Source organism: Malaclemys terrapin, chromosome 4, assembly GCF_027887155.1.
Source record: "Malaclemys terrapin pileata isolate rMalTer1 chromosome 4, rMalTer1.hap1, whole genome shotgun sequence".
In the NCBI taxonomy this organism is placed as follows: domain Eukaryota; kingdom Metazoa; phylum Chordata; order Testudines; family Emydidae; genus Malaclemys; species Malaclemys terrapin.
Genome location: NC_071508.1, coordinates 147,331,152 through 147,346,501, shown reverse-complemented (window position 1 = coordinate 147,346,501; position 15,350 = coordinate 147,331,152). Strand labels below are relative to the sequence as shown.

The 15,350-nt window shown below is 44.0% G+C and overlaps 1 protein-coding gene across 1 annotated transcript in view; it reads right to left on the bottom strand.

Annotated features, from left to right (window-relative positions):
* Positions 1 to 15,350, bottom strand: part of L2HGDH (L-2-hydroxyglutarate dehydrogenase) — a 36,302-nt gene that overhangs the window by 9,968 nt on the left and 10,984 nt on the right. The window contains exons 3-8 of the mRNA XM_054028111.1: positions 14,034 to 14,185; positions 12,941 to 13,072; positions 3,882 to 4,044; positions 2,852 to 2,886; positions 882 to 1,049; positions 238 to 395 (exon numbers count right to left, since the gene is read on the bottom strand). Of these exons, the coding sequence (XP_053884086.1) occupies positions 238 to 395; positions 882 to 1,049; positions 2,852 to 2,886; positions 3,882 to 4,044; positions 12,941 to 13,072; positions 14,034 to 14,185 (808 nt within the window). The remainder of the gene's footprint in view (positions 1 to 237; positions 396 to 881; positions 1,050 to 2,851; positions 2,887 to 3,881; positions 4,045 to 12,940; positions 13,073 to 14,033; positions 14,186 to 15,350) is intronic.

Sequence of the window (15,350 nt, the reverse complement as noted above, 5' to 3'; positions counted from 1 at the left end):
ACAATCAGGTACTGTTTGGGTGTGTGGAATGGAAAACAAGTGCCTTGTGTCACTCAACACTGACCTCCTCTACACAATCAGAGACAGTCTCATTTATTCCTCCTCCAAAGGAGGCAAATGAGATGCAGGGCACTCATGGTGGAGGTGTGACAAAAGTGGGGAGCTTCTAACAGAGAAGTGGTGGATCCCTTCATTCAGCAAAAAACAAACAAACACCCATTGAAATGAAGCTATTACCTGTATACAACTGCATCTATAAAGTCTCTAGCACTGAAGTCATAGAGTTTATAACCCTCTCGCTTAAAGGCTAGCACTGCATTAGGTCCAAGCCAAACACTGCCGTCCATCCTCGGTGTGAAATGAACTCCCAGAAAAGGAAACCGAGGATCAGGAACCTGCAGCAGAAAACAAGAACTGTAACCCCATTCAAAACAGATTTAGAGACAACAATGTAATTGTTTGATCCAATAACATTCTCAGGAATGTGAAAGTCAATCACTTTCCAGGAGACACAGAGAAAACATTTATGATTTACTGTGGACTTAGAAGTTAGTCAAAAGATAATAATAGAAGAGAAAAAAATGTTCATTACAGCCTTTCGAAATTATCCTCACACGGGCCAAATAATTACTATCCTCACACTGGGCAAGTAATCACTCTGGTGGGTAACAATAACTATCATTTGTTATTTTGTCTTCAGCTATCCAGGTAAAAGTCAAGGGAGTATATTATGTACCTGAGCATCTCTACTGAAAGTCAACTACCATAATTCTAATTTAAACAATTCAATACTTAAGTTTGTTTAAAAAGACTACCCAAAACCGTGAAGCTGTGTCAGCAGCTCTCGGTTCATATTGTGAAATGCACAGACTATTACGTACTGGATAAATGTTTCCTTTAACCATATAGCATTTTTCTGGCTTTAACACCAAGTAGTCTCCACGGAAGGGCACAATGCGAGGCTCACGGCTGCATCCACTGATTTCGGAGAGGCGGTCTGAGTAGAGTCCTGCACAGGTCACGATATGTTGACAGCGGATTTCCTCTCCCTGCCAAAAAACAAACCCCACAACTACAAATTCAACAGATGAAGAAGATAAAGAAAAATTAACCTATAAACCAATAAAAAACAAGACAGAATCAGAAAGAACAACAATCACGCCTTTGAAAGATCAGGTATTTTGCATGCTGGAAGTGGGTAACATTTTTGTAGTTTATTTTTATTTAACTCTTGAAAATATTCTTCCTTCCTTCCCCACCCTGAAAGAGGGCAGTGCCTCTACATCTGGCTTCCTAAAACAGTCATACAGCAAGTAGTTTACAAAAAGTTGGAAGAATCCTTATAGGAAAAAATTAACTAATGTATCAGCTGTTGGATGGCCTTCCTCAAGTGAAATGCATGGAACATAGCAGTTTGCTCTGTAAAATATATATATATATATATATATATAAAATACACAAAGACCCATCATGCCTAAATCAGAGATTTAGATCCTCCAGGTAACTGAACTTTTCCCCTTGGAATTTCCCTATTTCACTCAAACATCAGGAATACTGGTGTTATTCCAGCATGCAGCTCCCTGCCAGGTTTTTGTTGCTGGAGTCTATTATAGCGGTGGTGTATCTAACCAACCTCCATGTGTTTGATTAAATAAGGGTATTTTTTTTAAAAGGATCTCTTTACTCTCAAAAATCAACTCCACTCCACGAACTGTGAGAAGTTACAGTTCTAAAGGCAGTGTCAATTCATAGTTTGTGTACTCAAGAGCTCTATGTAATTGCATATTCAACACTGTGAAGAGGAAAGGTAATTTGGCATTACTCTGTTTTCAAGTGCTGGGTTTCTTATTCACATTAAAAATTCTAACTATCACTTTAAAGTTATTGCAGAGGAAACTTTTTTTGGGGGGGGTGGGATGGAAGGGTTCCTATAATTTGAAAGGTTTTTTGTTTGTTTTTTTAACTCATGAAAATGGAAGGGGCACAATCAGAAGCAGCATGAACGGAGCTGCAATAAGAATTACAATCCACACATCATTTTACATTGTACTTTATAGCTTTCCAGTTATAAAAAATATTTCCTTGTAATTTTAATTGATTATAGTGGAGGCAAGAGCTGAAGGACAAACCTGAAAAAGAAATTTCTGAACAACCAAACCTCATAATAAAACTGCACTAAAATAATACCTCAGGCAAAAATCTATAACGAGATCATTAAGATTAGCACTCCAAATTTTAGCCCCAAGGCATTTACATACAACAAACGTTAAGTCTAAAATTGGTATCGGCTAGAATTAAAAACTCATGATTATTACTATTGAGAAACGCATTGATAGGGCACCTACTGGAAACTAAGCACGATGTATTGAACTAAATTATAAGACATTTAAAAATATCAAAGAACAAACCAGATGAAACAAACATCCAGAGAACTAAGGAATCGGACACAGAGGGAAACGCAATGAGCTTCCTGGTAAAATAATTCAGAAGCAGTTTCAACAGCTAAAGACAAGTGGGGAAGATAGTGGTTGGAAAGCACAAACAAACAAGACGAAAGGCCTAAATGATCAAATATAGACCAGTCAACTGAATGAAACGAAGAGTATGCAACATATTTTAATATCATTACCAAACTACAGTAAAATCTTAACATCTAGCCATCTATGTACCATGTCAGTTTGCCTTCATAAACAGGTACTGTATTATCTAGCACAGCCCGTCCAATGTTATCAATGTTTTAGTGTTTTTTGAATTATATGATTAGTTTTTCACAGCATGCCAGTAACTCCCAAGAAGAAAAGCAGCAGATTTTTTTCCTATTAATCAATTCAATATTAGGCTTAATTCTTACCTTAGAGTTTCTAACAACAACTGGATATTTCATCCCTGCAAGAGAATTAGATATAAAGAGGTTAACAGAATCCATGTTAGAAAAAGAAAACCGATAGTACAGCCAACTTTTCAGGATTGGAGTCCAACCGGGGAACCTCAGATGATGGAGCAAGCATTGTTCTGATGGGATTCATAAATATAAACCTAACCATTTTCTGTTTCCTTCATGTATTGTATTATTCCTTTCCACGTTCTGAGATCTGTATCTGAAGTAGACCCAGTTTGCTCTCCAAGACAGAAGCAAAGAGCACTGTTATAAGCATGTGCACCCAATATTCAGCTGTCACAAACTATCCTGAGAGAATAACTTGTTTCATCTAAGAGAGAGTCCTATTTTACTGGGCATTTTTGCTATGTCCACTTGAAAATTATAAGTTTCAGAGAGGCAGCCATGTTAGTTTGTATCAGCAAAAACAAGGAGGAGTCTTTGTGGCACCTTAGAAACTAACAAATTTATTTGTTAGTCTCTAAGATGGGGGTTCTTAGACTTTTGTACTGGTGACCCCTTTCACACAGCAAACCGCTGAGTGCGACCCCCCTTATACATTAAAACCACTTTTTTATATATTTAACACCTTTATAAATGCTGGAGGCAAAGCGGGGTTTGGGGTGGAGGCTGACAGCTCGTGGCCCCCCATGTAATAACCTTGTGACCTCCCTGAGGGGTCCTGACCTGGAGTTTGAGAACCCCTGCTCTAAGGTGCCACAAGGACTCCTCGTTGTTTTTGTTGAAAATTATAACTTTTCTTCTTAAAGGTGATCTGCCCTGGAAAAAAAGTGGGCTCGTTCAATTTGATGAAATATCCCAGCTGACATAATTTTGTCTTTGAGCCAAATATATCATTACTAAAAAGAGTTTCAAAAATATGTGAGAGAAAAGTAGCTACAGCACTTTCAAGTACTTTTAGTTACAATAAAGGCCTTAGGGCAAAATTTGTTATGAAAATAGATTGCAATGTTACAAGAAATAGAGAAGAGGGAGTGCTTACCGTCTTCACTTTCTGAAGGACTTTCTTTAGCCATCTCCATGTCTGTTACTTCAAAATCTGTCAAGACTGCACCACCCGCTTCCTGGAAATCTTCCGCATAGGACTGGGCCACTTGTCTATAATTCACAATGCCAGTGTACGGGGAATCAAGGGCCATCACACCCTAAAATGGAATTGGATGAATTACAGGAGAAAAAATAGTCTGGTGGGGAACTAAGATGTGTGCCTCTGAATGGCTCTCCGGTATAAATCAAGTTATATAACCCTTGCTTTGTCTGTGGTACAGGATTATACCACCCTCGGTGCAATATAATATGCATATGGCCAAACTGGGCATTTTCCCTAAAGTGTAGTTGTTTCTAGTGCTTCCTGTCACTAAAAGCCAATTACATCACCTCTGCTGTGAGTTACCCCCTGAACTGGATGTCAGAATCATAGAATATCAGGGTTGGAAGGGACCTCAGGAGGTCATCTAGTCCAACCCCCTGCTCAAAGCAGGACCAATCTCCAAACAGATTTTTTCCCCAAATCCCTAAATAGCCCCCTCAAGGATTGAACTCACAACCCTAGGTTTAGCAGGCCAATGCTCAAACCACTGCGCTATTCCACACTAGACTGTTCCCAAAAATGGACTTTCCTATGCCAGAGAATAACTACCACCTGCTCTATCATGAGCCCAGGCAAGGTGGGTGAAATTCTTATGTCACTCCCTGGCAGACGGGTATCTTTGCATCAAAGGGACTCAGTTTCCTGTATGACTGATTTCTTTCAGCGCACTGGTAAGGAACACAGCCTTGCCTTAGCTCACCATCTGTAAAATGGGGATAATAGCACTTCCCTACCTCACAGAGCTGTTGGGACAAATATATTAAAGATTGTGAGGTGCTCAGAAACCTTAGATAGATAAACAGAATAAGAACCCATAATGCAGTTTTAAGTTTCCTTCTGATGAATTTTGTTCATATATTTAATACACAGTGCAATGCGCTCTTTATAAACTAATATATTGTGCCAGTTCTCTTCTGTTCAGGATGTTGGGAATCAACTCAGGATACCAGCGTGCACTGAATCAGACCCACTTGATTTTAGTTATTTGCAGAGCTAAATGCTTAACCAGATTATTAATGCACACATATTTCTATATATTTTACACAATAGCCACAAAAGCTAAATTAAGGTAATACTAAGAGTCCTTTTCGGACAGGTTTTTGTCTTGTCTTTTTACCACATAAATCTAGATGACTACAGTAACTTCTAAGCAATCACCCACACAAACCACTTCAACAGCAGAAAACTTTCAGATGAAACCATACAGGGATAGGGGTATTCTATTTGCTACCCAAGATCCATAAACCTGGATATCCTGGACGCCCCATCATCTCAGGCATTGGCACCCTAACATCAGGCTTGTCTGGTTATGTAGACTCTGTCCTAAGACCCTACGCTACCAGCACTCCCAGCTATCTTCGAGACACCACTGACTTCCTGAGGAAACTACAATCCATCGGTGATCTTCCAGAAAACACCATCCTGGCCACTATGGACGTAGAAGCCCTCTACACCAATATTCCACACAAAGATGGACTACAAGCTATCAGGAACAGTATCCCTGATAATGTCACAGCTAACCTGGTGGCTGAACTTTGTGATTTTGTCCTCACCCACAACTATTTCACATTTGGGGACAATATATACCTTCAAGTCAGCGGCACTGCTATGGGTACCCGCATGGCCCCACAATATGCCAACATTTTTATGGCTGACTTAGAACAACGCTTCCTTAGCTCTCGTCCCCTAACGCCCCTACTCTACTTGCGCTACATTGATGACATCTTCATCATCTGGACCCATGGAAAAGAAGCCCTTGAGGAATTTCACCATGATTTCAATAATTTCCATCCCACCATCAACCTCAGCCTAGATCAATCCACACAAGCGGTCCATTTCCTGGACACTACTGTGCTAATAAGCGATGGTCACATCAATACCACCCTATACCGGAAACCTACTGACCGCTACACTTACCTACATGCCTCCAGCTTCCATCCAGGACACACCACACGATCCATTGTCTACAGCCAAGCTCTAAGATATAACCGCATTTGCTCCAATCCCTCGGATAGAGACAAGCACCTACAAGATCTCTATCAAGCATTCTTAAAACTACAATACCCACCTGCTGAAGTGAAAAAACAGATTGACAGAGCCAGACGAGTACCCAGAAGTCACCTCCTACAAGACAGGCCCAACAAAGAAAATAACAGAACACCACTAGCTGTCACCTTCAGCCCCCAACTAAAACCTCTCCAGCGCATCATCAGAGATCTACAACCTATCCTGAAAGATGATCCTTTACTCTCACAGATCTTGGGAGACAGACCTGTCCTCGCTTACAGACAACCCCCCAACCTAAAGCAAATACTCACCAGCAACCACACATCACTGAACAAAACCACTAACCCAGGAACCTATCCTTGTAACAAACCCCGATGCCAACTCTGTCCACATATCTATTCAAGTGACATCATCATAGGACCTAATCACATCAGCCATACCATCAGGGGCTCGTTCACCTGCACATCTACCAATGTGATCTATGCCATCATGTGCCAGCAATGCCCCTCTGCCATGTACATTGGCCAAACCGGACAGTCTCTACGCAAAAGAATTAATGGACACAAATCTGACATCAGGAATCAAAATACTCAAAAACCAGTGGGAGAACACTTTAACCTGTCTGGTCATTCAGTGACAGACCTGCGGGTGGCTATATTACAACAGAAAAACTTCAAAAACAGACTCCAAAGAGAGACTGCAGAGCTAGAATTGATATGCAAACTAGACACAATCAACTCCGGTTTGAATAAGGACTGGGAATGGCTGAGCCATTACAAACGTTGACTATCTCCCCTTGTAAGTACTCTCACACTTCTTATCACACTGTCTGTACTCGGCTAGCTTGATTATCACTTCAAAAGTTTTTTTTTTTTTTTTTTTTTTTTTCTCTTAATTAATTGGCCTCTCAGAGTTAGTAAGACAACTCCCACCTGTTTATGCTCTCTGTATGTGTGTATATATATCTCCTCATTATATGTTCCATTCTATATGCATCCGAAGAAGTGGGCTGTAGTCCACGAAAGCTTATGCTCTAATAAATTTGTTAGTCTCTAAGGTGCCACAAGTACTCCTGTTCTTCTTTTTGCCCATACAGGGATGTTTCCCTCCCAATTTTCCTTTCAACAAAAGAAACAGTAACAAAAAGTCTTGAAACTAACAGGCTGACCACATTTCTGATCTCCTCCTACAGTAAAGAAATACATGCGAGAGCAAAGTGTTACGTAACAATCATAGCACAAAAACTGACTACATTCAAACTGGTTTGAATCAGAACTGTGTGCTTCCAGCTGAATAGAGATTTGCACTTGCTACACAGCTTCACTGATATTGCACGTGATTAAGGCCCTACTTGAATTGCGGGATGACTGTCAAAGAATTGCAGCTGAGTTCTGGACAACACATGGAAAATCACAGAAAAGTAATAATGGACCCTTATTATTTGTGGTAATTTGGAAAAGCTGACAGCAGGAGTCCGGGGCTGACAGTGGGAGCCCCCGTTGTCAGTCCCGGGCAAGCTGGCACTCCTGCTGTCAAAACTGCGATGGAAGCTAAATATTGCAGGATCTGCAACATCGCAAATTAAGTAGGGCTTTAAACAGGACTATTATATAGAGAAAAGATCCTCTCAGCAAAAATTCACACACGGGAGCTCTGAACTGGGGAGAGGAAAGCCTAACTACTGATTGGTAACCATTCCACTCCACGGGGAAAACTTTCTAATCCCCATTGGCGATTAGAATCTATCCACCCCTGGGTACATCAATATTACAGAAGATTCTATTTTGGCTCAAGTCACTATTTGAGATTCACGGTTTTAGGCTGTAGGTGTGTGACCCAGGGATTGCTTGGTGTCAACTGGCAGAGGGCACGGGGGATGCATGGGGTGGTACCGGGATCTCCATAGTCAGATATATGCATATTAGTTCTCCAAATCATGGCATGTAAGATCTCTACTGAGAGCCAATAGCTCACTGGCCATTATAATAATTTTGAAATGTATAATATGGATAATATTTAAGGAGTTAGGTATCTATACTGGAAATTACATTCTTAAAGTATAGAGCAACAGAGGGTCCTGTGGCACCTTTGAGACTAACAGAAGTACTGGGAGCATAAGCTTTCGTGGGTAAGAACCTCACTTCTTCAGATGCAAGTAATGGAAATCTCCAGAGGCAGGTATATATCAGTGTGGAGTTAACGAGGTTAGTTCAATCAGGGAGGGTGAGGTGCTCTGCTAGCAGTTGAGGTGTGAACACCAAGGGAGGAGAAACTGTTTCTGTAGTTGGATAGCCATTCACAGTCTTTGTTTAATCCTGATTTGATGGTGTCAAATTTGCAAATGAACTGGAGCTCAGCAGTTTCTCTTTGGAGTCTGGTCCTGAAGTTTTTTTGCTGTAAGATGGCTACCTTAACATCTGCTATTGTGTGGCCAGGGAGGTTGAAGTGTTCTCCTACAGGTTTTTGTATATTGCCATTCCTGATATCTGACTTGTGTCCATTTATCCTCTTGCGTAGTGACTGTCCAGTTTGGCCAATGTACATAGCAGAGGGGCATTGCTGGCATATGATGGCATATATAACATTGGTGGACGTGCAGGTGAATGAGCCGGTGATGTTGTAGCTGATCTGGTTAGGTCCAGTGATGGTGTTGCTGGTGTAGATATGTGGGCAGAGTTGGCATCGAGGTTTGTTGCATGGGTTGGTTCCTGAGTTAGAGTTGTTATGGTGCGGTGCGTGGTTGCTGGTGAGAATATGCTTAAGGTTGGCAGGTTGTCTGTGGGCGAGGACTGGCCTGCCTCCCCAGGTCTGTGAAAGTGAGGGATCATTGTCCAGGATGGGTTGTAGATCACTGATGATGCGTTGGAGAGGTTTAAGCGGAGGACTGTAGGTGATGGCCAGTGGAGTTCTGTTGGTTTCTCTTCTGGGCCTGTCTTGTAGCAGGAGGCTTCTGGGTACACGTCTGGCTCTGTTGATTTGTTTCTTTATTTCCTTGTGTGGGTATCGTAGTTTTGAGAATGCTTGGTGAAGATCTTGTAGGTGTTGGTCTCTGTCTGAGGGGTTGGAGCAGATGCGATTGTACCTCAGTGCTTGGCTGTAGATGATGGATCGTGTGGTGTGACCGGGGTGGAAGCTGGAGGCATGAAGGTAGGCGTAGCGGTCGGTGGGTTTTCGGTATAGGGTGGTGTTAATGTGGCCATCGCTTATTTGTACGGTGGTGTCCAGGAAGTGGACCTCCCGTGTAGATTGGTCCAGGCTGAGGTTGATGGTGAGGTGGAAGCTGTTGAAAGCATGGTGGAATTCTTCCAGGGTCTCCTTCCCATGGGTCCAGATGATGAAGATGTCATCAATATAGCGTAGGTAGAGAAGGGGCATGAGTGGACGAGAGCTGAGGAAGCGTTGTTCCAGGTCAGCCATAAAAATGTTGGCATATTGTGGGGCCATGCGGGTGCCCATAGCGGTGCCACTGGTCTGGAGGTATATATTGTCACCAAATTTGAAATAATTGTGCGTGAGGATAAAGTCACAGAGCTCAGCAATAAGTTGTGCTGTGTCATCATCAGGGATACTGTTCCTGACAGCTTGTATTCCATCTGTATGTGGGATGTTTGTGTAGAGAGCCTCTACATCCATGGTGGCTAGGATGGTGTTTTCTGGGAGGTCACCAATGCATTGTAGTTTTCTCAGGAAATCTGTGGTGTCACGGAGATAGCTTTTTACAGATTCAGACTAACACGGCTACCCCTCTGATTCTTAAAGTATTTTACTCTTGGGGGAATTCTGCACCACTGCACAAGCGCAGAATTAATGTCCCCTACAGATTTCCCCACCCCGCACAATAACGCATTCTGATGGAGAGGCGAAAGAAAGCTGTGAGAGGGGTCACGCTTCAATTACACCTTTTGTCCACCAGGGGCTGCTGTGGCACTAAAGGGCAGCTGGCTCACAGGCTTGAGCAACCAGCCGCAGAGAGGGAGGAGAGGCTGACTTCCTCATAGCGCCCTGCCTAAGGGGCCAGGTGAGGAGGCACAGCATATGAGGGGGACAGACAGAACGGGACACACGGAGTTGCTGGGGGGGGGGGGTGTCACACAGACTGGAGTTCAGAAGGGCTAGCAAGGGGAATAGACTGGGGCCAGGGCACAGGAGCTAGTGGGGTGAAAATATTGAACGAGGGGGTGCAGGGCCACATGGGGATGTGGGGGGTGCAGGAATACACGCGGACGGGGCAGCTATGCCTGGCTGAGTGAGGATGCAGGGCCACATGGGGACAGGGAGAGTGGGGGTGTACGGGGACATATGCAGAGATGCCTGGCTGAATGGGGAGTGGGGGAGCAGGGGCACCCAGGGACAGATGTGCCTGACTGAATGGAAGAGGCTAGTGAACAGCCAGGGTCTGCATGGATGAGGCTCCCCAACTCCCTAACAATCCCTTCCCCCCAAAAAACCTGTTCCATACTTCTCCAACCCACACCCAACAACCCTCCAAGTTCACTCCCAGGCTCCTTCCCAGCAATTACTTCCCTCTCCCTCAGCTCCTCTGTTACCCCTAAACCCCAAAGCCTTTGCACTGCTTCCGAGGGGTGCAGGAAACACAGTTCTGTACTGTAGGTTAAAAGAATTATTACTCTAAGTTCTGTATTAATATATCTGGTAAGGAATCTATTGTCAAAAACATTTCCCGAATCTTTTTTGTTGTCTGTATTGTTACAGACATACTTACTGACAGGTATTTTGAAATAAATGACCAAAATCATTGAAACCAGTGTGATTATATTGTTATGTTGACAAATAAAATATGCAGAATTTTAAAATATTGTGTGCAGAATTTTTAATTTTCTGGCGCAGAATTCCCCCAGGAGCTGAGGCAGGCAACATGCTTTGGACAGATTCCGTTCACGTAGGGGGTAACTGACACCTTGTTTGGCCAAATGTGTATTGTCTGCTTCACAACGGAGGCTTATTTACATACTGAGCCACAAGGTCATTAAGATTGTGCGGGGGGGGGGAAAAAAAAGACTGCAAAATCTACAGGAAGGTGTCCGGTTTATGAATAAAGATCAAAGCACTGTGTTGATATATCTGGGGTTGCAAAGAAACACCCAGGATTCTTCACCTAGGAAGCAAGCTGACAGTGTGTTTGCCTTCTGAATGGAGGGTCACAGGCAACCTGGCTGTAAAACGCTGTAAGGATCTTTGGGTGAACAATACTTAGACATGAGAGCACCTTGTTCAATAAGTGCAGACTCTAGAATGCAGATGATGATTTTATTTTACATGTAATCCTTTGTTTCCAATAATTATACTTGATATCATTTGAACCTCTACCCTTTGTTAAAATAAACCTTTTCTTGTTTTCACTACAGCCATATCTAAATGCTCTGTATTCATTGGTGCTATGATCATAGAATATCAGGGGGGGAAGGGACCCCAGGAGGTCATCTAGTCCAACCCCCTGATCAAAGCAGGACTAATCCCCAGACAGATTTTGCCCCAGATCCCTAAATGGCCCCCTCAAGGATCATCTGAGGTAAAACTGGTAAGCTAGGGTGTACTGCTTCCTTGGGAGCAGTGAATATTATGACTGTCCAGCGGAGCAGGGGCTGGAGACTCCGGGGGCATGCTCGGAGGTTATAGTGTGCCCATCGCTAACCTGGAAAGCAGGGCCTGTGGATGCCTAGAGGAGAGTGCTTGTATTCCCCATGGCCGGTGGAGCCTTGAGCTGTTCCACAACAGGCACAGACAAGGCATCCTCCCGCTAAGGACAGGGGGTAGTGAGGTGCCCCACAATCCTGGCTATCCCCGAGAAGCATCACAAGGTGAAATACTACTTGCTTTCTGTAATGTAAAGCTATTGTCTGGTGTGACAGAACAGGTCTATCACTTGCAATTAGAACAGCAGCAGGTCCATATCATCCCTCAATATATAGTTGGGAAAGAAAGAAGCCTACTAGGGAAGCACCCGAACTTTTTTCATTCCTCGCTAGTGGTTTTGGTTTTTTATTGCCCTCTCTCCTCCTTGCTTGGCACATGTGTTTGGAGTCACCAAAGGTAGATCAAAAAGTCCAGGTTTCTCCACAGGAACAATATGGACCACCAGTTGGGAGGCACCATGTTGGCAGGTCAAATAGGGAGATGTGTTTACATCAGTGATAGGATGTGTGGAAATAGATCATTCAAACTAGAACCCCGGAAATAACTTTCTCAACAGGGATCTAACCCCTTCAACTTGGTTTCTTTCTTTAGGTGACATTTGATCTCTGGACTGAAGAAGGCATCTGGGGAAAGGTTTTGATTTTTTCACCCAAGGAAGAAGGAAATATTATGAGAGTCAGGATAAGAATAGGGATCACAGGGACTGGTGTAGAACGTGGTGGGAGAAGTCAGGTCCCCTTCTCCACTCCAGTCAAATCCATCCATTTTAGGGGTTTATACTGCCACCCGTCATCACAGTATCGGAGAGCCTTCATATAACATCAATAGCCATAGCAAAGTCCCAAGAAGCCTTCATGGAATTTCTGGCACTTTTCCCTTTTGGTGGCAAAAAACTCTACTTAGGGAAGTGTTTTTGGGGGGCAGGGTTTTGTAGGGGTTTTCTGGGTGCAAGAAGGGGTCAATGGTGGAGGTTTCAAGGAGGAAGGTTTTGCAATTTCTCCTAAAATTGGGTTAGGAGAACATTTCCTAAAAATACGGCTAGTATCATTTCTTTAAAGAGGTATATATACATGCAGGGTTGGTTTTGTGCTAAATATTTCTGTACTATAAATGAATTCCTTTTTGCTGGCAGTTTTTATACCACTGGGATTTCAGGCATTCCTTTGAACACATCACCCATTGAGACTGCCACGGGGGCAGCGTCAGAGGGTTTATGTTAAAAAGAATGTAACAGATCACTTAGATAAACTAACGCTTTTCATTCCATTTAAGAATAATAAGCAACTTACCCTGCAAAAGGGCTCCTTTGCTTGTATTTCTTTTGCACTTATCAGTTTCAGATCTCTGACGTTGTTCAGCAGCCCTCTCTCATACAGTGCTTTGAGTCTTGGAATTTCTTCTTGTTCGACAGCCACTATTAGCTTCAGAAAGGATGACAGAGTTCATGAGAGACACCAACATGGTAATAAATGCATTTGCAGTGCATGAAAAATGCAAAGGAAAAGCGACCGTTGCGTGTATTAATGAACACAACATATACCAATACTCAGGCTTTGTCAGCACTAGCTCTTTTGTCAGTAAAACTTTTGTCCATCAAGGGTGTGAAAAAAAACCCACCCCCGACTGACATAAGTTTCACTGAGATAAGTGCTGGTGTGGACAGTGCTAGGTCAGTGGGAGACGCTCTCCCGACGATATAGCTACTGCCGCTCATTGGGGGGGTGGTTATATTACTCCGGTGGGAGAGCTCTCTCCCGTCGGCATAGAGTGACGACACGGGAGACCTTACAGTGGCGCAGCTGCAGCGGTACAGCTGTGCCGCTGTAAGGTCTGTTGTGTAGACATAGCCTCAGAGAGCACTGCCGCACTTAAAGGAAGTGTGAAAAAGAGGTCTTTAGAAAACAATTTAACTGACCTTCCCTGGAAGATATTTGCAACTAGTGCCATAACGCCAAAACTTAGAGTGTGAAGGAGGCAGGGGGATATGGTTTTAAATCCTGTTGGGACGCTTTTAAAAATAACATTTAACTTAAACCAGCAGCAAGAGAGTTTGAGACGTATATGGAGGGAAAGGAAGAAAGACACACAGTGGGGTGTCCTAATATGGAGTCTAAACTGCAGATGTTATCACCTCACCTCAGTAGACCATTGCCTTGCAGTGTATGGGCCCAAGGGAGGAATTCATTTGAGTTCCTGCGAAAAGATGGCAAGGGCACACTCACCCTGCAGGATTTAACCGTGTCCATGTACGCTTATGTTCACACCAGAATATATCCCTTGGTGAAATTATCACAATAGCGTGTGTGGTAGTGTTACACTGTATACATCATACAGTCACAGTTTCCAAAATCAGAGAGAGAGAAGCCGCGGCAGCTACTGTACCTTGCCACACTGTTTGTATGGAATTCCCTTTCGGTCACAGTATTCATAGCAGAGGGCCGCACCCTGCACGCACAATTTAGCTTTCAGAGATCCAGGTGTGTAGTAAATTCCACTATGAATGACACCACTGTTATGTCCACTCTGGTGGCAGGCTAAATAAAGAGAGAAGTTATGCTATTAAAATACATGCGCCACATATCTTAGATTCATACACTACCTTCATTCTTTCAGTCATCACAAAAATGATCAATTTAAGGCTGTGCCCTAGTTAGATTCTACAGTAATAAGATGCAATAACATTCCACTCCAGGAGATTCCTCCTTTTATTCTCCTCCAAGCTGCTTAGAGTGGCTGTGTGAGACAGAGTCAATGAGAGGGGCTGCAGGGAGCAGTCAGTCAGGGCCCAGCGGGCTCATATAAAAGGAGTTGAAAGGGCTGGATAGATGACTGTGCTTGCAGGGTCAGGGGAGCAAGAGGTGCTCCTGGCTGGCTGCAGGGGCTGCAAGGGCTAAGGCAGGTAGTTGCTGGCAGGGAACAGCTTCTGGCTGGCTATCAAGACTCAATTAAGATGGGCTACGGGGAAATGGCCAAGGGAACTGCAGTTAGAGACGTGGCACATAGCTGCTACTTAGACGGTCCCTGGACTGGGACCTAGAGTAGTGGGTGGGCTTGGGTGCCCTCCTCCCCCAACAGCTAGTGAGGAAGTGGTTGTGTCCTGAGAGAAGGGAGTGTAGACAGGCCCAGGGAAGGGACTGTACATGGAACTGTTACCCCCCGGAAGGGGGCTGAACTGAGACTCAGCCAGCCGGGCTCAGAGGCCTAAAGGGCAGGTGAAGAGCCTCCAGCAAGGAAGCCCTGGGGGTGATGTGCCATCCCAGAGCAGGAACCTTCACACGTAAGCTGGCCAATTAGGGCACTGAGATAGGCCCTGTTGGTCAGACTGGAGCCTGGGGAGGGCTACAGAGATGTTGCCAACGGAGGGGTACTGTGATAACCCCTGTTGTACTGTGAAAGGACTGAGCCCAGGGAGGGCTACAGGACATTACTGAGGGCTTTGAGATACGCCCGGTTGGACAGTGGACTGCAGAAGGGGTTTGTTTTGTTTGTTGGCACATAGATCGTGGGTGACTCGGCTGAAGGGCTGAGTCACCAAAGACCCTCCTGACAAGCGCAGCGGTGGATGGGGAGCACTGGGAGCCAAGAAACTGAGAAAACTGCAGGCACCCACACACTCGACCAGGGGCGCTTGCGAGAGGTGGGTGCCACCTCCTTACAAGCTACAATTGTGTACACATCAGTCCAGACTTTCTAAATGTT